The sequence below is a fragment of the Euwallacea fornicatus genome, chromosome 23, assembly GCF_040115645.1.
Source record: "Euwallacea fornicatus isolate EFF26 chromosome 23, ASM4011564v1, whole genome shotgun sequence".
NCBI lineage: Eukaryota > Metazoa > Arthropoda > Insecta > Coleoptera > Curculionidae > Euwallacea > Euwallacea fornicatus.
In genome coordinates this window covers 3,152,668-3,178,806 of record NC_089563.1, presented here as the reverse complement: position 1 = coordinate 3,178,806, position 26,139 = coordinate 3,152,668, and the positions used below count along the sequence as shown (strand labels likewise).

At 38.3% G+C, this 26,139-nt stretch overlaps 1 protein-coding gene and 1 long non-coding RNA gene across 3 annotated transcripts in view; one reads left to right on the top strand and one right to left on the bottom strand.

The window, feature by feature from the left end:
- LOC136346594 (uncharacterized) overlaps positions 1–22,851 on the top strand; it is a 54,202-nt gene extending 31,351 nt beyond the window's left edge. For both annotated transcript variants that reach the window (XM_066295906.1, XM_066295907.1), the window contains exons 5-7: positions 18,030–19,271; positions 20,757–20,825; positions 22,309–22,851. In XM_066295906.1, the coding sequence (XP_066152003.1) occupies positions 18,030–19,271; positions 20,757–20,825; positions 22,309–22,329 (1,332 nt within the window). In that variant the 3' untranslated portion in view covers positions 22,330–22,851. The remainder of the gene's footprint in view (positions 1–18,029; positions 19,272–20,756; positions 20,826–22,308) is intronic.
- LOC136346609 (uncharacterized) lies at positions 12,181–13,763 on the bottom strand. The gene is made up of 2 exons (XR_010733333.1): positions 13,276–13,763; positions 12,181–12,428 (listed from the first exon to the last, which is right to left on the bottom strand). It is a non-coding gene; the product is annotated as an uncharacterized lncRNA (long non-coding RNA).
- Positions 22,852–26,139: the final 3,288 nt, after the last annotated feature.

The window sequence follows — 26,139 nt, the reverse complement described above, 5'->3', positions numbered from 1 at the left end:
ACTCCAATTTCCTCAAAGGGGGTATTTCAGCCTTCACTTCTATTTTTTTTTATTTTTTTTTCTACCTGACTGGTAGCACATAATGGTGACTCTTTCTTTATCTGCGAGGGGCCTTTTTTATTCGCATACTAAACGGTCCTGCTGACCAGTCTTTCAGCAGCAAAAACTGGTAGCGCAATCAGATGTCAATCCGTTACCGGTCCATAAAAAAATGACGCCGTCGGCTTTTTCGACTTTTTCTAATGCGATTCGATTATTTATCGAAAGAAACTCGAGGAATTGACGATCGGAATACTCCGGCTCGAGTTAAAGTTGATTATCCAACAAGTTTTGTTGATTTTCTGTACCGTTCGTAGTGAATTTGAATCTGCAGAACAGCTTTCTTTACTTAAACAAATGAGGTTTATTACTAGTAATGAGCGCAAGAAAGTGATACTATAAGATACCTAAGGAGTGGATCATTTATTTCCTGCGAGAATGTTCAACAGTTTTGTTTAACAGGCCCAAAAAAAACAATCAGATAATGAAAAGTCGGAAACTTACTTGAACAGTTTCGTTGTTGTCGCTTCAGAATGTCGCATCGGCAAAAGTGTTTGCCTAATTGATTCGGGAAGCAAACTTCTACTTGATTAATTTGTTTTTAGTTTTCCAGACGCCATTAATCCCGAAAATTGTTATGGAAAGTTTTAAACAAAAAAAAAATTGCTCGTTAGGGCACCGCCTTTCGACAATTTTAAGATTGATGATATCGCGAAAGAATAAATATTTCTCTTTATTTTTGTGTTTCTGCTTGTTTTTAGGGGGTTGCTGATGATGTGGTAGATTTAAGACGACCTTGTCAATATCATAAATGCAATTATTTTCATCGTTATAATATCATCATTAAAAAAGGACCTGGATTTCATCACTCTATGGTTCCAAATTACGAACAGATTCGATTTTTCTCTATCATCAATGCTCGATATAATTGGTGTTGCCAAAAAATTTGGTGTAGCTGGTTTTTTCTCCGTCAGCAAATGCGTAAGACAAGGAAAACATCCTTTCTGGTTAAGGATGAATTTGTTTCGAAGATCAAAAACTAAAAGAAAAAAAACTTTCGAGAGTGCAGTTTTCAGAAACCCCATTCTTCACGTTCAAACCCCGCAAAGCAATTAATACATGCGCACTAAAAACACCAGATTTTTTTGGATGGAATCTCGTTTCAAATCGTAGCCTTATGTGATGTAAAACAGTACAACTCCAGCTTAAGTTTCATCAAAACTCTAAACTGCCCCGAACGAAAGCACAACCTGAAGTTTGCAATTAAAGGTAAATCTTATTTAGGACATGCTGCCATTCGGAGATAATACTACGATTGATGACGCAACTCCACAACTACAATACTCAGACTTTACATACGTGGGACCGCTCAGGGGTGTGTAAAATATGTCATGTGCTCGATGAGGGTACAATAAGGGATTAGCACGCGTGGGCTTGGGGGGATTATAAATTCTAATGTATTTGAATGCGAAGTATTATTCGATGCACGCACGCACACCGAGGCGATGTTTAAATGATTAAGGCTCTCGACACATAAAACGCCCCTTTCACGATGACTTACGGGATTTCGATATTCATCTTGTGGGCAAATATTATGAAATGATCATTGCCAACCCTCATTCTTTCACGGGAATGGAGGTGAGCTTGGGCGTGACGATAAGGGCAGTTATTTGAAACAAAAAAATTATAATTTTCTCCTTGCAACTTTCAACTGTAACTAAAAAGCATTTCGCCTTGGGGGCTCCAGTAAACCTTTTTCGCGGACAACGGGCACTTTTAACCACCTGTATTTGATTAAGTCCGGGGATCCCTTCTTCACATTGCTTCTTTACTGAGCTGCGGTTTGGAATTTTCTTTCGCCGATTTGGGTTGTTTAGAAACCACTGTGGGTGTACAGTGGGTATACATAATAAATTTGCTAATACCCTCGTGTTCCCTCTTGATACACTTCGACGATTTTACAGGAATGTGCAGACACCAGGTGGCCCTAAAGGGCATGGCAGTTTACAAGGGTCGATACTTCGCTAGACCGATCCGATAGCAATAGGGTCACATGGTGATTGACATGACGTGTTTAAATAACCGAACCCTCACAGATTCGGGGTGAAAGAGAGACACTGCAAACTACAAGTCTGCCCGCTCCGAAAGGAAACTCTATCCCCCGTCATTTAGCGAGGATGTCAATTAGCCTTTCATTATGAGTGGTACTTCGCAGAACACCGTCATCGAAACCATATTCGACGTGGTACCACCGCCGGAAGTTCACCAGGTGACTCGTGACATTCCGCGGCGTGCTGTGCCGGAAACCCGAGGTACCAGACTAAATCGGCCCGGCAAATTTCTGATTGTTATGGTGGCACGCGACTTGAAAAATCGCGGCTTTCGTTGTTCTCCAGACATAAACAATTTAACGGTTTAAATCGGAATCGGAGCCATTGAAAACATGTGCAATATTCGGTTGAATTATGAACAACTATCGCTGGTACTCGATGGTACTACCATTCTCTTTTATTTGTATCCTTAAAACTACCTCGGGCGTTGAAGAGAGAGAGAGAGACAGACAGACACCCCCCCCCCTTTTTTTTTTTAAATATTGCAGAAGCCCTCAACCTTGGCATTTACGGCACTCTTTGGAAATTGGAGCATGTTTTGTATATCGGTAAAATTTTTTACTGCCCCATAATAGTTTATTGGTGACAATAAACAAATTATTTTACATGTTATGTGTTTTATGCCACTTAGCAACTGTTCAAGTGAATACTACGCATGGTGAGCAAAATTTAAATGGAGGAAAACGGGTAATTTTGATTTTAAATTTAACATAAATACCATTTGAGCTCATCACTCGTTTGTTTACATTTTTTCGGTTAGTTTACGTCTCGCAAGTATCTTACGAATCGCTAAATTTCCCATTAGGTGTCTCTAGAATTAGAAGTCCCTTACTAAATGTTGATAATAGTTACTTTTAGATTGTAACCACTTCTTTCGTCCTACTGTCAATAATGTCAACGTCAAATCGCAAAACAAAAAATCTAAATAGAGATGTTCGCGTCGAAACATTTTATTAGTGACATTTGCTAGAAACCGCTCAAATCCCAGTCCCATTGGTTAAATTATTACCAAATGAGTTTCGAAGAATATACTGTTGATGCGAAATTTACTGTTCGTATGAAAATTTTAGTATTTTTAACTCTGCATTAAAATTGTGAACATAACGAACAAAAACCAATTATTGAGCTTTGGGAAATAAAATGAGACACCCTGCACACGTGAAAACCCAATAATACTAAAATTGTCCAAACCCATAAAATCTTTACATGAACCATGTTCACGTAGTATGATATTGGCCAACGACAAGGTAAGATGGACGGACCGGTTCGGAGTACCCAGAACCAGTCACAATTAAGCACGAGTTGTATTTTTATTTTTTAATGTTATGATTTTCTATGTTTCGGATCGAACAATTGTTTAACAATATAGCAGATACTCAAAACGGGGTAAATAGTCCATAACAGTTCATTCACGGCTGCAGGTTTAGGCAGCACCGGCTAATCAGGCCATTAATTTGAGTTATACGCCTAATTATCCCCTCGCTAAAATATATAAGAGGTCGTAAATTACCTTAATTAAAATCTCCGGTCGAATTCGCTGCTTTATATGGCCGATGTTTAGACTCGAGGAATACGTGAACTGGAATCGTAATATGTAGCCAAAATATTCGTGTGCATATGTAAAATGAACCATTTTAGGAGGAAAAACATTTACTCATTTAAAAGGAAAATTATTGAATTTTGGTTACGTCCGCGGCTCTAGACTTTGACCTTCCTGGGCAAGTCGCACCATTTCCGAAAAAACGGAATTTCGCTGATTTTTGCCATTTTTTTTCGGCGACTTCTAGAACTCTCAAAAGTTTCAAATCTCACCAACTTTTTTTTGTGCGCATTCTCCGCAAAGCTCGAGCACCACTATGAAATCATAAAAATCGTTTAATCTCAACAAATATTATTTTCCTCGTTTTAGCGTTTCCATTTCTGCCAAATTGGCATTATTTACGTCCCACCAACCTCGTAACAAATAAATCCAGTAATTTAACTCCGCTGTTAACCCTTATCGTTTCACTGCAGAATTGGTATGTGTGCGCAGTCAATATTACATAAATTTCGCAAGGGTTTTATTTTACGTTTTGTTATTCCAACAATGATAATATTGCAAGTGCATTTTACCCACATTATCGAAATATCGGCCTTTCGAGAAAAAAGCCGATAAGGCGAAATCGTCGATATCCTTCGAGGTTAGAGGGTCATCAGATAACCGTTCTTATTGCTTTAAACATGAAGATATTTATTTATTATTATTAAAATGGGGCAGCTTGTGCGTCTGGTTAGAGTTAGTTGACAGCAGTCGATTGAGCGGGGCAAGTGAAAGAGCAAATTTTCGGCTGTGGCATTTTGGCTCCAGATATGCCAATTGTTTTATTTAGGAGGAACGCGGCTCAAAGGGAGAAAGAAGTTAAAGTCGTGTCTAATGAGGTTTCGGACCAAAGGAACCTCCGATTGTTACTTTATTCCGTATTACGAATGTCCTGTTTATAGGGCCACCACTCGGCTGAATCACCTAAGAATTGGTATTAGTACGAAAACGTGCACGTAAAGGTGTACGAGTCACCGAGTGAATAATGACAAAAATGCGATGGCCTGCAAACCTTCAAATAGCTTTACACCCTTTTTTTTGCGAGTTTACAGGTCATCGGTCTATCCATAGAGACGATACGCGAGACGAAATAACGTACGGCGTATGCATGCTTGAGGGAGGACACAAGCACTTAGACAAAGGCCATTTAGAGTGATCACTAACACAGAAAATAATATTGAGTGAGATTAATTTAGGTACAACGATCGAATTCTAATCACTTACCGCAAATGTGAACCTTCTGGAATTATGATTCGTGTGGAATCTTGCAAACAAGAACTGTCATTCCGCAGCCATGGATATTTCATTTATTATTTATTTTCGGCACAGCACGCACTCCACTGCCCAGTTTCGCATTCGGATACGGCTGCACTCTCCAACGCTCGAGACGTTTTCAAATCGGGAGTTTTGATGTTATGACCCTGATATTCTCTTAAATTTACGATCCCTTTACTAGGAATGTTTCTAGGCAACATGGTCGAAACCGATTCCATATAGTACAAAGTTACGTCTTTTCCTAAGGCTTCAGAGCAAATATTGACAGAATTGTGCCCGTTTTTCGATAGAAGAGAATCCCTACTCAAGGCAGTTCTAGATAAACACTTATTCCACTGGCCAAATCTAAACATTTACTTAATTATTCAGCTATTTTCTTACTTACCATTAATTATGGAACACTTTGTGAAGCGAAACTCTTCAAAAGCAAAAACCTTTTTAAAATAAAATTCTTTTTGACGCCGTAGCTCAACTCATTTTCAAGACTGTTGAAAACCGATCTTATCGATTCTCCTCGATACAGTTGACACCCTTAACTTGTGAACCTTTTTGAGGCTGTCAAAAACCCTATTCAAGGCAGCTCATTTATCGAGTTTTTACAATTCGTTCTTGCTTTAATCCAAAATTCGTTTCAGGCTGAGATAGACACGAATAAAATATGGAAAAAGTTTAAAGAAGTTTTTAAATCCGCTCATATATTATGGAATCTTGGCAGATATGAAAACTTGCAGGGACTTTTATGTTAATGGTGGAATTTGGTGTTTCTTTTCCTCTCAGTAGTAATAATAATGTGTAGCACATTACTGAAAAGAAACACTTGTAACTTTTCCGGTATAATGCATAATGCATTCTTTCGTTCGACCATTAAATCAGACTCCCCAACACAATCCCTCCTCTCCCAAATATTTAAAGCCATTTTCACTCTCCCTTGCAAAGCGATTTTCTAGATGGAAACATCTTCCAACTTTATTCTTATCTTATTAATCTTAATTTTTCCTTCGTGCTGAAAATTAATTAAGCCTTGATTAAAAATTTTTTCCTCATACATTTGTAACACAGATGGAAGCAGAAGAGGACTTGGTGAATTTTTTTAAAGTTGGAAGTTAATTAATTAACTCAGTATTCCTCGATTCATATAGCGTATTTATTTTACATTGATATTCCCCAACATCATTCACTTATAACCACGTTTCCTCAAACTGCAGAATACGAAACTAGGCGTGAATTAAATTAGACATGTAGCCTTACCTTAACGGCACGTTAAAGCTTCTACGGTTATTGCCGTTTAAAACGACAGTTTAGCATGTTTAATAATAACTTTTAATACCAACGTATTGAAAGCTTAAATTTATCGTCCTTAGCGGTGTTAAGGTTCTCTGCCAAGGTTAAGTCGGAGGAACGTACAGAAGAAACCGCATGTTCATGGATGGGTGTGGTACCTAGATAGACTATTTAACGCTGACATCCTTACACGATTCTATAATCTAAATAATTGTAAACATCAGGGCGGATCCGTACTTTTCGATAATTTCCCCCTGTGTGTCTCCAGGGCAAATTGAGCAGAATGAAAGCCAAATTAAGAGCGTTTCAATTCGTCACGTAAGTGCCATCGAATGATCTTAGAGACTCCCAGAGAACAAGGGATCTAATGAGCCGTCTACGACACTTTATGGAAATTAGGGTTTCGACTAACTTACTTTAAAGTTAGCTAAGGAGGGATGAAATTTCGCTAAACTCCTCGTTAATGGACTTATTTTTAGCTGACGTCTAACAAGCTCATTCCATTTTCTCAGACTTCACGTTTTTTGTTGACATTTTGTTCGAAGTTGCCTATCAAGTTTCCACTCATGTGAGCTCGAACAAAACTAAAAGAGAATTTCAAGATAAAAGGCCCTAAGCGTTTAGAGAAGGAAATTTGATTTTATACGATTGGAGGCCACGGGCAGTAATACCTGGAACGACTGACGCAAGTATAACGGAAAATGCTGTACATGTCCTCGTAAAATAAAATTACTTTGCGAAGGTAATGTATTGGCATTATAATTTGGTCTTCTACAAATCTTCAATGAATCATAACATAAACGGAACAAACATTTTCCGTTTCTGCTCGAATTCGTTAAGAACATTTGCATAGAGGATTTGTCCCCTTTAAGAACTGTCTCGATATCTGCTTTTCATATAAGACTATTAAATTATACGAATCGTATAATTTTGAATAGCAATAATAATAATAATTCGTGTTTCCGGAACTGATGTGTGATTTGTTGCTACGAGAAGTACTGAGTCAAGGCATCTTCAAAATCTTTTATCAATTTTGTATAACAAATTTGTAATAGCCAACACACAGGCAGGTAGTTTACAAGTATACAGTTAATGATTGTCGGCGATGTAGTAATATTCCCATGTATATACTCTGAACCATATTTCTTCATCGTGCCAATTGGGAGATTCAGTTTGACCAGTAATTTTTGCCAATATTTTTTTCTAAATGGGCTAAATTATTCTTGATTTTCCGGGTAATTTTCACCACGATACACTATTGTGATCCTGGATCTTCAAAAAACTTTTGAGTATTCTTGTGACTATTCTAAACGAGTATAAACATGTTCAAAACATTTCACCTTCAACAGATTTATTTCGTACTCCCGGATATTTCCCAACATTTTTCATGTTTATGAATGTGTCCATTATCGTTTATTCTATGAAGATTTTAACGCTATAAACTGGCCAAGTGTCCACGGTTTTCCGGGCATTTTGTCCATAATAAATAATAAAAGTATCCGTGATATTTGCTAAATTCTTGCCAGTTTTTCAACGATTTTTGGCCACTATAAGCGAATCCATTTACTAAGATCTTCTGATTTATGACTTTTATAAAAGGACCTATTTGCTGCAGATTTTTATTACAATAATTGAGTGGAATATCAATTATTTTTACCAACATTTTGACTTCCATTAACAAATTAATTACGTTATATTTCCCCGAGGTTCTCTCTTTGCGGAATTGTATAAACGAATTCATTTTAATTGATTGGTGATTTTAAACATATTTTTCTCTATATTTATATACACAAATAGCATGTAATAAAATGGCCAATTTATTAGAAGTTTTAGTTCATTTTCGTCACTCACCCTAGAATTGATGATAGAAATTAATATAACTATTGTGATTATCCCCGTATTGACTTGTATCAGAAATTTAGTATATGAAGTTTTGCACGTGCGTATATCAATTGCTGTTAGGTAAGTTTTATTTGTTTTAGCGCTATTTTCGACACGTTTTTAACGTGGAGAGTTCATTTGCTTTATACTTACCAGAATACATCAGAATATCATTCTCCACCTCAGGTTCTTCACGGTAAAAATTTGAACAAAATACTAAATATAACTTAGTTTAACCTGAATCTACGAGTAGATGATAAATAACCACGCGTGAGCACAACTAAGACACGGGCGCATGGTCACTTGGTCTACACAGGCTTAACTGGTTTTTGCTTATTTAGGTAAGGAAACTATATATTTAGTTACATCTAACTACAACGTGATATCAATCAACCAAATACGAAATTCCTATAAAATTGATGAGGTTGGTATTTTAATGAAGATAATTAAGATGACTAAAAGCGACCCTTAAAAGAACGAATCTTTCCTCCTGGTTATGTCAAAAACAAACATGCAATGAAACACCACCACAAAGCCACTTCAGCCTTAAAGTAGTGGGTGCAAAGTAACGGAAAACGTGGAAACAAAAATGCTAGAATTGCTAAACAAACAACAAAACGACCCTTTTTGGAGAACCCTTAAGCTTAAGTAGAAACTTTTTATTAGACGCCTCCGTAAGACTCATCAAAAAACCATAATTGATGATAATAGCCCTCGTCATAACTTGAATAGGCTTGTATATGCATTTTATCAGGGAGAGAAAATATTACATTATTTTTGTGCAGCAGCGACATCTATCACGGCGCCTGTACAGTTCGTACTTGGCAAGCGGTCCACTAGATGGTGTTACTAACACTGCACAGCGAGCGTAATATCATATCAGTTCATTTCTACATTCCTGCTAGTTGTTCGAATTTGCCGGCGGCAAAAGTTGAAATTGAATAGGGCCGCCTTCGCAGGCATCGTGAGCCTGCGTACTTTTAGATTAGACGACAATCGGCCACATGTTGGGATAGGTCCGGCAGGGTCCTGTCCTACGCTCTCTGGTGTGCGTTCTTGGCGCCTCTGCTCCTGCTCTTTTATTAGCGTTGTTGCCATTTGTTGGTTGGTGCACTTTCTTTTTTGGTGGTTGCGTAGGTGACTCTGTTTAATAATTTATTCGTCGTTGCGTCATAGTTTCAAGAGTTGTTGCTATTCTGCCTCAACAAAGACTAACTTCCTCAATAGGGCCCACTCATCTTGTTGCCGTACATGTACTAAAAGCAAAAACTGATTTTTTTGATTTGGCAACATGCTGGTCTGGTGCATCCCACGTCGCGTGCATTTGCAGTGACAAGACACAAATGGCAGCATGCTCAGGCAACTTTGTCTGGTCTTCGTTTCGTACGGCTAAGAAGGCGATTCTATTTAATTTTATTGTTCTTGCAGACTGTCGCTTTTGGTCTGAGCGAACGTGACGATAATCGTTGCAGTGGTCATGATAGATGATGTGGTAATTAAGATACATATATCGTTGGCCTGTCTTAATGGTCATCAATTGGACCGTGGCCGTTGATTCGGCCTTGCTCCTGCAGACTTTATCAAGGGTTCGCGAATCGCTCCAGCGTGTCTTTGGAGATGTAGTAAATAAACAAAGAGGTGGCTAAAAATAGAGGAATATTTATAGCTACCATATTTCAACTCCTACAGCGTAAACCCGACAATCCTACGTGAAAATTGTGTTTATGGGCAATTAGCACCTTTTCATTTATGACAGCTACCCACGTGCTGCTCTATAACGTTACAATAATTCGATATTGATAATCATTTTATCAATGCAGCCTTTAGATCATATGGTTCTGGCTGGCTTAACATTCCAAAGGAAACCGCCCGAGAAGACTCTTGGTTTATTTTAAAGGATTTTCTTATCTCCTTAACCGAAGTTCACTTTTATTTTTAATATCGAGGTGGCCCGAGAGCTTGGGGTATATGAAAGCACTCATGTAGAATCATGTACAACTTTGCCTCTCTTCACTGAATTTCGTGTGTGACGTATTATTCACAGGATAATAGTATTATTAGATGATTAGCAATCCGTATTATTTTTGCAATTTTGCTAGTAGAAGTTACTCGTTTACAAGAGCATATGATCAGTTTTAGAGCAGCCGTTTAACGAAAATATATTGCTATTTCGGAAATGACAATGGTGAGCACATTTTAATAAGAGGTCGCTCATGTTGAATTAAAATTCAATTTATTTAACATTAGGTTACTGTACATAAGGAAAATATATGCCAACCAATGGATATATATTTTATTCGCCATTTTATCCAGAGCCTGATGTTACGCACTTTGGACATTTTTTCCCAATGCTTATTATTAATTGTATTTTCATTATACTCTTTTACAAAGTTCTACTTTAAAAAAATCATCAACGTATTTTTATTTTATTCGTTATTCAGAAAAATTATATTACGCAAAGGCAGAACATCATCGCCCATATAAATTTAACCAATAAAGAAACCGTTTTCTTTTGTTCCAATTTTTTTCCTAACCTTTTACCTGAAACATTAGAAATTGATCTATGGACCAAGAGATGCATTTCGAAAATTCCGTGAAACTTCCAGAGTAAAAATAAGCCGTTACTCAAAAAGTTGCCCAGATATCTCTGTTGGCCCCAAATATGTAAATATTGTGTTCCTGTTAAAATTTTCTACGAAGCACGAAACGAGAGAAATTGCGCCTTTACAAAACTGCACTTAAGCGTAGTGGGACGATTTGTAAATTAATAAAAGTTCGTATAACCTACGATTCACTGGTCATATTGATGCGTCGCCGATGCTCGAAAAGGGTCTTTTAGCATCTTTTCAGAATATGCATATATTGTGCATTTATCAGAGAAATATAAAAAAAGGGCTTAAATGGGATGCGAATGTAGAATCAACAGCTAATATTTAAGATAAACGATGGGATTGGAATGTCAATACCATCCTTCCTTAAAAAAAAACTGCGTCGCTTATCAGCCTCTAGCATTCCAACGTAAAAAAAAAACATACTCTTACTACCGTAAGTTCTATCCTTTGCAAGCAATTTCGTTCTAGAGAGGGAGGAATAAACTTGTTCCATTTCTTGCATTTTCAGACATAAACGTGACCTCTTCGTCCTTTATCTGCCCGGATCATCTCTCTTCAGTGAGCAGATTTGAATGCAAGAAGTCAACCAGTTAAGTAATCTGGTGAAAAATCGGCCTTCCATTTGCCGTGCCCCACCCCGTCTCTTGGGGCCAACTAGCGTCATAAATAACGACGTACGACTTTGCAACTCAATACAAGTTTGTGGGAAATGGCGTCTTATCAATCTGCCGCCCACACAAGCAATTTTTTCACACCAAGAACATACAGAGAACCTTGATTTTATTTTTGCACGTTTCGCTTTAAAAAAAAATTGCGTTAGGTGTACTTCCGCTCTATATCTAGTGTGTGGTGTCATTTGAAAAGTTTCTATTTGATCAGGTTAATAAGTAAGCAACTAAATTGAAACGGAAGCGGTGGTGGTAGCTATGCCTGGTTCACGTTTCAGTTTTTTCCTCTACTTTTCCATGAAGTCCGTCAAGTTCCAAACGCGACCAAAACTGAATTTTATGTGACTAAGTTTTAAAAAAATGATTCAAACCTATGTGGTGACCCGTACCTAACATTTTTCTCTTTTGTTAAGTATTTTTCTGATGATTTTTTTTTAAATTCTAGTACCACTCGAAATTTAATAAATTTTGGCACGTAGCTTTGTGGGTCCAAGAAATGGGAGATTTTCATTTTTGGATTTTTGATATTCTTAAGGTAAACAGTGAATTAGGACAACCCTGTATAATCATGCTTTTGATTATACACATTTGTGTAGGCGCATGACTCAAATCTACTTTGGCACGTACTTAATATTGCTTCTCATCACTTTCAACCAGGGACAGTACATGAAATACGTATATCTGTTAGTACAGCAGTACTTTCTTGAAACTTTGGAATGGTTTCGAGAAAATCGTAAACTGAAAATAATTTAATGTTTCGTACAGGATAAGTTCTTTCAAAATGTCCATTAGTCTGAATGCGCTCTTTGCCGGTTACCAATGTTCTTGAACGACGAAACGACTAGCACAGTTCATCACGAGATGATCCAGTGAGGTGTCTGCCGCAAGTAGTGTCCTGAAAGAGTGGGAAAAAAATGCAACCCACAAATTCTGAGCGATGCCTCTCACTCAGTATTTTCGTTCGCGAATTAACTGATGACACCTGAAAAAAAAAAGTAAAAAACGGAAGTTACTGTTATCTTGCAACCGCTAATGGCTGCTTTCTAACTTAGCATAGAATAACAATAGAATGGCGGCAGCTTAAAAACGCATATTACCACGCGAGTGCAGAATTTTATTTAACCGAAACAGAACAAACATTTGCTTTCCAACTTGAATATCTTTCACTGTAAACAACAACCTCTCCAAGCGTCCCATTTTCGAACGGGTATGAAATATACGGTTTCAAGTCAACGGACATAGTCGCCTAGTTGACTTGGTAATGAGCTATGCATCTGACTATATGTATAATTAACTGCAGCGAGATGAATATTTTTCAATTGGCTATTAGCCTCATGTATTTGTTGACTAATTTACTTAACGTTATAATTAATAATATCAAGCAGATGACCCGCGTATTGGAACGCGTCGATTTCGAACTCCATTCATTGTTAATTTTAAGAACAAGACAACAATGGTACCCATTTCGCAGCAGGGCGTTTTTCCTTTTGTGCCCGTAGTGCCCCCTCAATATTCAGCGCAATAGCATGTATTATTTATAGCCTTCCAGCGCGAATAGAAAATCTTTCTAAGAGATTCTTGCAGGTTTTTGTTGTATTAGGAATGTGCAATAATATTTTATTATCAGTTGTCAATCAAAATTTATTGTCGCGACCCGTAAAAATCACTTCCTCTCCTATAAAGCTGGCGTAATTGCGTTTAGGTTCGACCCACGCACTGCAACTGAAATTATAATACTATCCCACAATTACTTATGGCAAATATTTACAACCCACGTTCGGGAAATAGGCTTTGTACTCAAAAAAACCTTACTGACTCGCCTCACTTACCTTACTTTTTGGAAGCTTTTCGGACACGTGTCCCCGTTTAAAGCTTCCACCTCCCCGAGGATGCAACTCTGCGTTATAGTGCAACAATAATTTTTTTTTTTTTTTGACCTTGAGTAAATAATATTTTTAGGTGTTTTCGCAGTCCCGCTTTGTTGACGCCGAAGGAATTTGCCAAATATCCAGGGGCGTGGATGCATCACCGTGTATTCGTTAAGCTGTTTACTAAGTCTGGGAACTACGCAGGTCTTTATTATATCTCATCACCACCTGTCTAATTTGCTCTTTTAAGTTTACCACGCAACATTGGAAAATACGGAGGCCTTGAAGCGTTGGGCGGTAGATTTTTCCACGGGATAGCAACAAATTAACGTACACAGTGTCGCCGTGTGCACGTGAGGGTCGGGATGATTTTCGCAATTATTAGAGATAAAGCGCCGGCAAAGAATTCTTAAATCAGTTTTCAATCGTCTTTAACGAACGAAGCAGCGGCAGCGCGACAACTGAGAAAGTCCCTCCATTTGCCAGATCTAGAGCCGTTGCGGGAACATGCATTCTTAAAGCGTTAAATAAATAATCAAAACTCGAGGCGCCATTAGCTCAAAAATTCCTCTATGCCTTGAAGTCACTTCTATGAATATGCACCCGCTGCGACTATCGAAACATACAAAGTGTCGTTGAAATATCCGTCTTAACCCCCTTCGCGGGGCTTAATATACATATATCCATTATTATTTTTTTTTGTGATGAAACCAACTCTAATCTGTATCACTCCGCATTTACGTTAGTTTTCTAGAAAAAGGACGCCGAAAGAGAGTGATTCATAGCTTTATTTTCCGATAAAGGGGATTGCCAACTGAAAAATCACCCTATATATTCAGAACTAAACTGTTGCATTTACTTATATCTCTTTTTGACATGATAAAATACGTGAACCGAGAAAAATAAAACCGTCCATACTTGCCACCTACGCGGACTTGACATACAACGCACATTTGTAACGGCCAGACGTGTATGTTGAATCTACATGTGTACAGGAATCTGGCTGGAACCCCACATAACCGCGTGTGCTGACATTACGATACGTAGACAGTGAGTACGACGCGTACACAAGATAGATAGGGTGGCGGTACCGACAGCAAGCAACGGGACCAAGCCTAAGATTGTCTATAAATACCGGAGGCGTCCGCGACGCCCATTCAGTCCCAAGACGTCGCTAATTTAATATAGAAACAACCACAGTGGGCACAAGAAGGCTGTTCAGTTCGGTCTAAGAAAATCTCTGTAAATTGCTTAAAAATTATCCGCGAAGACGTGACGACCATTTTGGAACAGTGCTTTTGGTATTGTTTTCGTTCAGTTTCTACAACGGTTTGAGGTTTTTGAGAGAATTGTGTTGTTTTTTGGTAAAGCACCGAAGATAGCTTTTTTGTTAAATCCCACCCTTCTGGAATTTTAGAGTGTTAATTCTTTCCTATAAATTTATTATTTTTTAATCAGTATTCAAAATTTTCACACTATCACAAAACTGATCCAGATTTCATTTTGCATTTTTTATTATTTAAATAGTGCGTTACTTAAATATTCATTCTGAGCTGAATAATTTTTTACAAATAATGCTAAAGCTTTTCGAAAAATTTGAAATTTGTGTCATCGTAGTTTTAACGACAGAAAATATATTTATTAAAAATTGAGTTTTCGAGCCGAAACCTCATTAAGTCTTTAAAAAAACAATTTTTCAAAAGGAACAATTATTCAGATTGCGGCTCAAAATATCCTTGTTTTTCTTGAAACGTATTTAAAATTATCTTTAGTAGGATTTGAATTGCTTTAAAATTCAGAAATTTTACACAGGATGGTTTCAATTTCTGATATGGAATCAATATTCGTTCGGCGAATCTAACTTTACATCAAAATATCACGAATGACTTTGTTCCATAACATTTGATAAGCCCTTAAGAGTTCATTTCAGCGTATGTTCGACTTTACTTCTATAACCAACTAAATCTATAGCGTTGCTAAATAATATTGCCTATTCGAGACAGAAGCGTAAAACGTCATTTGCATTATTATAATTGTTGATGAATATTTGATGACATGAGTGATAGTATCATTTAAATGTTTGCGGTTCTTAGGAAGATCGCTGGTTGAATGATGTCCAAGATGAAGTCCAGACTGTGAAAATCGTATGCGAATTTAAAAATCCCTCGCCTTGGTGAAACACCACCCAAATCTCCATAAGTAACAATTTTAATTATCAATTACTTTTTTTATGTCTCATCAATTTATTTATCTTACTTATTTATCTTCCTAAATCAAATCGTTTCTCTTGGAGTGTGCGCGAGCTCGATCTAACACCATTTGACTTTCCCATTCTTAGTAATTTTACGTATAGTATATGTGTGTTATTCTACTTGCTCTCGTTAGTCTCCGCGGTGCCATTTTCAAGCCTGTGCACCGTGACACTCATGTCAACTTCGGTTGCCGTCGCCGTTGTTTACACAATGGCAAAACGACTGATTTCTATGACACCGTCCGATTTTTAACAACTTCAAATGGCATATGAATTAGCCAAACACGTTATTGTCATAATCAATGAATTTTGTGCACTACTTTTGTCCGATAATTTATGTCAAAGAACAGCACACGTTGACTTGGGTGTGAACCATTTTCTGTAAACCCCATAGAATTTTTAGGACCGAACTTATCTTGAATATTGCTTGAATTTACCGGTCAAAAAAAAACAACACAATTTTTAACCTCTATTTACACAGCTCGTTGCGCCATACCTACAATATCGAGGCAACCGTCTTGCTGTCGCTAGTATAGGCAATCGCCGCCACGTCAAACGCCACCATGGAGGCCGCGCCCCAGGTAACAGCCACTTTCGATTGGTGGACGGCAATGCGCCAGGGGCAGTTGGGCGCTTGCCTCTCGTCGCTGTTGTCGGTTGCCCCGTACCTTTTATTAAGCCTGGCTCTTGCCGTCGTAGTCAAGCTGCTTTGCTCACACGCTTTCGGAGAACTTTTACGCATAAGGGTACATTGGTCTCATTTTAGTTAGTTGTTACTCCTTTTATGTCGTTTAACGTTTTGCGAATAGTATTTCTCTTGAATTAGTGTTGCTTGTGTGCTTTGGTTTTAGCGATGTGGAAAAAATCGTTAATCCTGATATGTAATAGTACCTCTCCAAGAGAGACAAATTGACATTCGCCTAACCTTCCATCTTTTCATTATCGAATTGCATGTGCGCATTGATAAGTATTGAATTACGATTAATTGAAGAACGTCGAGTTCGTTCGATCTCAAGTTGCCTCGACTGCCGGCTATTTTGTTTCTGTGAACTGTATCATGCAGTCTGCTTGGCATGCCTGAGTGAATTAAAAGATCGTACTAACTAGTAGAGCATAACTAATCAAGCTGGTACTGGTACTATTGTAATCTCACATATGGCTGGGTATTGTGTCAGAGCTATCGCACATCGGGGCCGTTTTTCATCGTTTAAGTGCATCAATCGCTCATGCAAAACATTAATTTATATCGCATAGGAAGAGAGTGGGTTGAGCGTCGTATAATAAATAATACGTTCTAATCTTACAATGGAGGCAGAAGTGAAATTTCGTTTTAAAAATAGATTAGGCAGAATGCACATATATCAGGGTTGCTGTTTTAAATAAATCTACGAAAAGGAAAAGAGTTGCGTTCAATAGTAAACATTCTGTACATCATGGATTGCAGTTCCGACAAGTTTTGCCGATTAAGTCATGTTTTATGCCTTAAATCACCATAAATCCAGTCTCCACATCCCAAATGCAGACATTCTTGTAGCGGTCTATAATTGGACCATTTCTCCGCGTCTAAACTTTAAACCAACATAGGTTTATTGGTATTTATGCCGCTATAATCCCTTTTGTTCATGAACCTATTAATAGAGTTTACAGTGGGATAATCTGGAACATTAAAACGTTTCTGCCAGGCGATGTTTAATGGACCGAACTCTAGATATGCCAATTAAAGGCAGCAATTTCTGCTATGAGCATTGTTAGTCATCAGCGCATTTGATAAACAAATAACATCTGAATGTGTTCTGTATCTTAGGGTTTGTGTTCCAATTTTAGTGTGATGTTTCGAATTTCGTTTATCAAAAGAAAGTTTTTCTATATTCCTTATAAAAAGATGCTTTAGCAATATCCTGTTTTCATCTCTCTTGAATGAGCGGTTATGATGTTCGAGAGAAAGGATATCTGCACCGTTTCATTTGCAGACATTCCCAGAAATATCAGCAGTATCAAAGAATGAGATTTCCCGAAATCAATAGAAAAATTGCACGCTGTCCTGAGGGAGGTCTCAAGTCGATCCCCTCTCCTCAGCATGAGATGTCAACCCTCTAGACCTTCAAACAATAACCATAAGATAAAGTTCTGGAAGCACAACATTTCGACAGTTTATCAATTGCTTCATGTTCCAGAAATTACCAAAATTTGTAAATGCTCATTGGAAAACTTAAATGGCGGTTGTTGTAGTTACAGTACGTGTATATATTCTCTTCCAAATGGCGAAGCTCCTTATCTTGTGCATTAGTATTTTTTAAAGTCGGAATACTACTTAAATATGCAAAACCAATTCCCAACCCTTTAACCTGAAACTCTGCCACTCATTATGTAAACAGGTACACATACACCAGCACCTACCTACTAAGCATAAACCACACGAAATAAGGAAAGTGCATCTAAAATCTTCGATTGTTTTTTTTTCCAGAACGCCGAAGCAACCCCCGTTTCCGCAGAGACTCCCACGAAATCCGAGGAAGTTAAACCAACTGAAAGTATAGAAACCACTGTAGTAGCCAATGGCGAGTCCGAACCAGTTGCCAAACCCGTGGAGGCAGAGGCGCCCAAAACAGTAGAAGAACCGGCTAAACCCACAGAAGAGCCCGCCAAACCCGCATCGCCGGAAGCCGCCCCTCCCGCCGAAGAAGTGAAAGCAGTAGAACCCAAAATCGAGGAAGCTGCTCCTGAACCTGCCCCTACTCCCATTCAGACGGCCCCCGCTGAAACACCTAAAGCGGAAGAGCCAAGTAAAGAGGTGCGTACTGAGGAAGTACTCCCGCCATTGCCCTCCTCAAATCCTCCCTCACCCGTCACTGCCTTTGCCGAATCCACCAAGGCAGAGAACGCCTTAACTACGGGCCAGGTTCCTTTAGAGACACCTAAAGAAGTTGAAGGCAAAGAGGAAGTAGTTCCTCCAATTGTCGAGTCTTCCGTTACCACCTCAGCCACACCCGTTGCAGAGCAGGTCCCTGCAGCTGCGGCTGAACCCATACCTCAAGAACTAATCCCGGCTCCGGAGACTTTAACTCCCGTCCCACAATCCCCTGTGACTTCCGAAACTCCTGTGGTGGCAGAACCCATTAAATCCGTAGAAGAACCAGCATCACTTCCTCTTGTTGTGGAAGAAACTGTTAAACCTATAGAAGAACCAGCGCACCTTCCTCCTGCACCTCAGCCTGATGTTGTACCAGATCTTCCCCCTCCAGCAGAGGAAGCTCCGCTAGAGCCGCCTCCGGCGGAACCCGTTTCTGCCCCAGAGACTCAAAAGACTGAAGAATCCCCTGCTTCCCCTGTAAGCGCAGAACCTTCCACACCTCCCCCAACCCCCGCTGCTAGTTTGGAAATCGTTCCCGCAGAAGTGCCAGCTGCATCCCCTCCTTCGCCCTCGGATGTCTCAGAACCCGTGGCTCCGGCCGATTCTCTGCCCGATATCTCTACCGAATCTCTCCCGAGTTTACCCGAGCCCGTGTCCGAAAGTTTGGCACCCTTGTCCCTTCCTCCCGTCGATTCAGTACCAGAACCTATAGCCCCGTCAGAACCCGTCGCGACGACACCCAACCAAGCCGAAGAGGTTCCCCTTACGAACGGAAACGTCAATGGACACAGTTCTCCATCGCCCGAGGAAGAACCGGAAGTATTACAAACGGAATTGCCAGGACCAACTAAACAGGTGATTAGTCGCGCAGGCCTGGCTGCTGAGTAGTTTTGCTGATGCCGCGGGGTGGGCAAAAGTGGCCTTTAGATGTTTTAGTGGATATTTGCGGAGGGTGGAGTTGTGCCGCTGCTGGGGGGTGTCATTGTACATTTGGCTCGGTTTTTGGGGGGTAATTTCGAGGTATTAATGCCGGCGCTGCAGCAGTTTTGGCGGCGGTATGTTTGGGGACTTTGTTTCGTACGAAAAAAAAAAACTGGAAATGCTGGATTCAAAATCTTCAAGCAGTAGCGTATCGAAATAACAATTATCTATCTCACAAGTGTAAAAGGTGATCCTTTACCGTCTCTGAGTGCAGAGTAAACTGGCACTCGAACGAGATGTACCGACCAAATTGACTGATAATTTACTGGATAAATACATGTGTGGACAAGATATTTTTGCTACTGTCCAGAATTCACCAAAGTGGCACGGTAATTTACATTGCGACACGGACAAGCATAACGTATATTCTTGACCAGATATTTTATAACGAATGTCCTCGGATTTTGATTTTCGCAACATGTAGATACGCTATTAGTTTGTCCGCAGTGGTGAACCAATATGAGTCTGAAATTGACAGGCGAAACGCAATTCCATTAGTGAAATATGCTTGTTTGACAGTTGCGACGTTTCCGAAACCAATCCGATGGCTCGTTATCAGGTAATGTGACATTTACCTCCGCTGCCATTTTGAGGATTCACCATAAGCACTATTTCCAGCCAAACTATTGAATCTAGCAGCATTCCGATTGCTTTAAATATATTTTTGTCTTTACTTGTCGAAGTCGAAATTACCGAAAAAGAAAAAAAAAAGTTTCCGCGAGGTGAAATCGTTCACTGTAAATGACATATCACTATATTCACACTCTCCTTATCTGGCTCTTCGCACCACTCTAAAGCTGTACCTACACAACGAGGAATGATGGTTGGTGGGAAATCACGTTTTGCATCACCCTAGCATTATGATCTAGTAATTGAATTGTGTTTTGTAAATACTAAAAACATAGTTTATTGCATTTTAGACGAATTATCCACTATCTACCTAATAATAGCGATTTCGGACGTTTTGTTTCGGTCTCTAACCTCCGACTTGCGGGCAGGAATTGTGTTTGTGCTAACCTTTTTTGTGTTGTTTTCCGAATCCTTTACCTGTTGTTTCACTTGTTTTTACTAATCCTCTTGTTTTGTTTCTTATCCTGTTTGCGACCTTAATTTTGATGAGTTGGTTCTTGCATCCTCCTATTTTTAGTTTTAAGATACAGCAGTATATGAGGATGTTCACATTTACTTAATACCTCTATGTTACTTGAAATGTAAACATCCTCCTGGGGTTGTAAACAAAGTTTATGTTGTTCATTAATACTGAAAATTGTGCGCGAAAGTTTTTTCTAAAGAGGCTGTGTAAATAAATTGTTGCTAATTTTCAGGAGACATTACTAAACTAACGACTGATTATTTCAGGTTGTGCCGGAAGCAGTGAAAGAATGCGATATTGCTCCCGAAGGTGGAGATAAAATTGGCGAACCAGCAGTAAGTTTTTCATATTCACTTTTCTGATTAAAAAAAGAAATGCGTTGAAATTGTGTAGGTTTTAGAGAATCTTTCGTTCATTACAAATGCCCTTTCGAAACGGAGCTAAATAATTCATTTTGGAGGTGCTCGTCTGCTCGATGACACGAAAATTGCAACGTCAAGAAGAGATGAGACACTTTCGCTGTTCAAGAGCAGTAACTAATCAAAATTTCGTTAAAACACATCAAGTGCAAGCGTCATATGTGATACTTTTGGCTAAGAGTGGCTGCTTTACCTGAAGTTCAACAACACGAGTTCAAATTATTTTCTTGCGAGAAGGTGGTTTTCCTTTTCGAGTAACTGGAAATCGTTTTAAAGTCATTCGTAGTTTATGGAAGATCAGAGAATTAGCAGAAAAAAATCGGAGGACAGAAACGCACTAATGAAGTCTTGCATTGCCACCTTCATCCGATGAGCGTTAGAGATCGATTCTCCAGTGTCCATTGATAGTCATCAGGCAATGAAGGTCATCGTGTAAATCCTTCTGCGTACTTGCGTGAAAACTGTTAATCGTCGCATTAAGACTTTCGGCCATATCTTTTTTTGTTAGTCCCATCGAAAGTAGCATTTGAAGCGATATCAATTTAAACTCGACCGGATTTTGAGTGGCATGGGACATTGTGGAGCAATGGAGCCCGATTTCCATACCTTCTCTTGATGTTGCAATATCTGTGTGGCTGAGTACATTTAGATAATAACTAAAAATCGTTGATTTAACCGTTCTTTACCTAAACGTTTTTCGTTCGTAGGCTAAGCGATTTATTTCGACGACTCTTGACCAAACATTTTTTGTTCCAACCGTTATAAGCGACCCAGGTGTATATTTAAAAACTTTTAATTGACCAATTTTCTGTTTCCCACAGCTTTTTAAATATCCAAGCGAATTTTTCAAAATTTATTACTTGAGTTTGCATCGGAACTTTTCACACAATTTGTCTCCTCACGGGCATATGGAAGTTGCTGAAGTGAACCCATATGTGAGCAGAGATTACTTGAGCCAATCAATGGGTTTTCAGCAGGTTTCGTGATCGAAAAATTAATTTCGTTTTGTTTCTTGGATTTGCTTTTTTTTATCACGAGGAAAACCTTCGAGGGGCACCCCGCCTTCTGTTAGGCGGGTGGTTTGGGAGGGGGCTCGTCGAGACGCCTACCCAACCCTTTGGAAAACCTCGGAAATGTCTGATCAAACTAATGGGTTGTGACGTGTGGGAAAGATTGAACGTGTTGGACAACATATTAATGAAATTAAAAGTAGCCTCTCCCTTTGGTCAAAAATGCATTGAATTTTGAAAAACTGTAATATTTTGAATCATATCGATTTGAATAAACAATCCTAGCAACGTTACACTTTATACAGGGTGCGTCAGAAAATCGAGGGGTCTCAGACCGATGAGTAGAGACTTAAGTTTGTAGGTTATAAGTGTTTTTCTTTTCGTTTTAGGTAGCAAAGGTTGAAGAATAACCTAGCCCTCCTAGAAGTACCAGTTTTACAAAAAATCGGCAAAATGAAAAGTTAAAAGCAGATCATTCCCGGGCAATGGTGGCAGGCGAGGATCTCGACCAATAACCAACGTTATATAAATACATATTATTACAAAAACTGCCATATTTCAATTTTAAACGTTTACATAAATATTTACTATTATAATAATATACAGTTAAATTCAGTCCACATATGTCGTCGCGTAAAAATAATTGAGTTCAAATGGTTTTTAATACTCCCAATTTATAAATGTTCTTAAATTGTATTTAATCTATGTTTCCCCTTTTGGACAGTTTTACAATATATGTACGTGCCGACCGAGAACCGATCGGCTTTTTTATCATTATAATAATATACAACTGTATCATAATAAAAGTTAGAGTTTAGTGTCCATTTAGTAATGAGCTTCTTTTATTAAGTAATTATTACTTTAATTGTTTTTAGCGTTATTTTAAAATTAACTGTAATTTTATGATAACAAATAATGCGTTTTTGTAGGTACGAGTCTTATTTTTTTTTACTTTCTCTTCTCTATTATTTTTCCTTGAGGTTACGCGTTTAATATCATTAAGTATGCAGGAACAACGTTGAAATATTGAACGCGGAGACACTTCTAGTAATAATCAACAATTATTAACCTTGTACAAAGTTTAGTGAATTCCTATGTGTGTAGTAGGGTAATCCAGTAGTGCCCAAACAATTAAACTTTGAAGGGGCTTACTTACGAGTTAGTATACGTGTCGTATTTGCTTGAAATTATAACAATTAATTCGGTAATCAAATGAAGAATGATAACGACTTAAGTTAAAGGGGTATTTACCGCTTGTGTAAGTAACATTAAGAGCAGGAATAAAGACGGAAAGTGGCTGATGGTCATCATGTTTGCCAAGTTAGGAAAAGAATTGAAATCTTAGAACCCATTTTTCAATGTCCAGTTAGGGTGCGACGGCTGCCAGTTAACTGACATGTTAAGTGTTTCTGAAATTGAAGTTAATTTCTTTATCAACTGTGGAAGCAAGGTGAGCTGTCTGCAACAACTCGGCACACACTTTTTGGCTGATGTCTACCTTTCACTAAAAATTAATTCACATGTATTTTCCTTTTCAAACCAATAGGTCCTTAATTTCTCAACGCTTGCCGAGGGTTTATTAGGTATTTATTATTTTCAAATTTCGTATTTCTCCGAAGGTAGATATGCTGGCACCCAACAACATCTGATACAGAGCGTTTGTATTAAGGCACTCCAAAAAACTGGGAGTTATTGACTTAATATTACGTGTATCAATGTGTCTTTATTCTATCACAGTAGCTAGTCAGAGACGTTGCGCACCTAAGGATAGATGTGTATTCTTCAAAAGTCAGCTACGAAGTCTTCATTTGTGGAGTTTGGAAGGTCTCCGGTTCAGAACTATAGTTAAAGGGGTTTTAACTTAGCGGCGAGAAGTTCATCAATCTTACAAGTTAAGACTAAATGGACAGCAGCCGTTCAAATATAGGTCAGTAATTTCACACAACAATATAAAAACAAAGTTAAAAATTTGTTGTTGAAAAATCAAATGATCCGCCTATTGATATTTCTTTTTGCTATAGAAACAATAAGCGGGAGCATAGGTTTGGAGCGTGTTCACATACAACAGTAACTTGGAAGAAATTTCGTTTCGTTTACTTTTTGATTTATACAGTGCAACTACAAATTAATTTAAACTCTTCAGTTAATATCGGAAGCTATACCACCGAACATATACAGGGTGTCTCTGAAAGGTTTGTACAAAATTCTACCACAGATGTCTGAGGCGAAAACAAGACGTGAATTTGTACGGTTGAAACGAAAAAAAATCAAAATATTCGATAAACCTTCTATTTTTATCATTTTCTTTTAAATCATGTTTTTATTCAGCTATATCAATTTTTTATTGTTTATTTTGCTGTGCTGTATGAATAAATATGTTCTTTAAAGTTATTCTTCATGGCGTGCTGCGCATTCTAAACTTGAAATATCTCAAGAAGGAATGGCCGTAGGAACAGGCACCAAGATAACTTTTTTTCATGAAACATGTAGGAAAACACAAATTTAGTTATAAATAAATTTTATACCGGGTCATAAAAAAAGTTACGCCTCTTTCAAGAGATTTCACCTGATGCTGGCAGCGCCCTCTACAATGTGCATGAAAAATATAAACGGGTTCTGATTTCTCGATGAAAAACTCCCCGATGCAACATATTGTTCACCTAGTGCTATTACAAACGAAGAAATTAATTGTTTTCCTTTTTTTAATCATCACTTTGATTTCCTACGTTTTGAATACCGTCCTCTTTTGGACACTGGAATTGGGTTAAATCGTCACGTCATCGCCTCAGAAATCTGTGCTAAAATTTTGTACAGATCTTTTAGAGACATCCCGTATATTCATAGAATATTCGCTCAGTCACGACGCCTTGATCTCGCCTCACACAAAAGGTAACGGTAATAAAGTTATCCAGAACGTCCTTACTGGATCACTACCGAGAACATGATCAACAATTTTCTGCATTTCGTTGTTCCATCCTCCCCAATCACAAACAACTTATCAAGTGCTTCCAGTCGTGACTTCTTCAGCCCTTCTGTAGATGTCTAATCCTGATTCTATTTTGATGAGCAATAAAAAACAAAAAGCAAAAGGAAATTGAAACGTTTAAATGTAAATGTGCGTTCATTTATGCGCAATATCTTACCGTGCCGGTTACTTCTAACACAATTACAAACAACACTCATTAAAATGTGCCCTACGGGCAACCGATCTGATATATAACCTATGCCGAGCCAATGTTTACTTATATCTGTTATTTGTTGAAATTTACTTCTTTTCCGATGGTTTTCCTGGACGAACATCTTTGCATGGGTAAATTTTTTATAGCTATTGCAACAGCGGTCATGCACCCCACCGAACTATACCAGTCCTGCCACTTTCCTAGCAGTATGCTTAAACTTCCACTGCGACTTGGTATCTTTACACATGCATTACACGCACGTTATATGTTTCCTAATTTTCTTAAGCTATAGTCTTTTGTAATGTTTGTAAAACTGCTACACGTGTAATACGCCACTAGTTTGTATGAATCTCGTAGGAAATATAGAAGAAAGTATGAGGTTCTCAATGCTCAAGGACGAAATGGCGAAGGTGAATGCATTTTTCATAATTAGAATTCCCGAAATGTAGTTTTTCTTGTAACTTTTAGTTGCTGTTAGGGGAGCCTCGTAAAACATGACAAATTGCGGCAATTTTTCGTAAACCCAAACGCGCGGCTAAATACTCCTTTATCTGACTGAGGCAGCTCCGACTTTACACTTACACCATCTTTCTCAGCAGTTATGTGGGCCAAATCACTGCGCTCCTATTGAACATAGAAAACTAAAATAAATCAAAAGTTTTTGTACAGGTCATTTAATGCCTGGAAATATTTATTTAAATTTTTATTGTATAAATTTGCAACGAAATTATGTAGTTCTACATATATAATTCCCGCTTTCTTCTTTGTTTAGTTAGTACAACCATATTGACTGAAGATTGTTTGAAATTGTGTTACGATGTGGGACATTTCTCTGTATTCTGATGGTCACAGCTGTTTGATATCTCGCAAACCGTAGTAACTCAATCGACTTATCAGAATGGCTGTGCGCGCAGTAGGTTTGTAGCAACCTTTCATATATTATTAAGTGTGAATGTGTTTATAACATTATGAATAAATATTTAGGATGTTTCCTATGCAAGTCTGTATTTATTTGTAGAGCACTTATTGACCGGCTGAGTG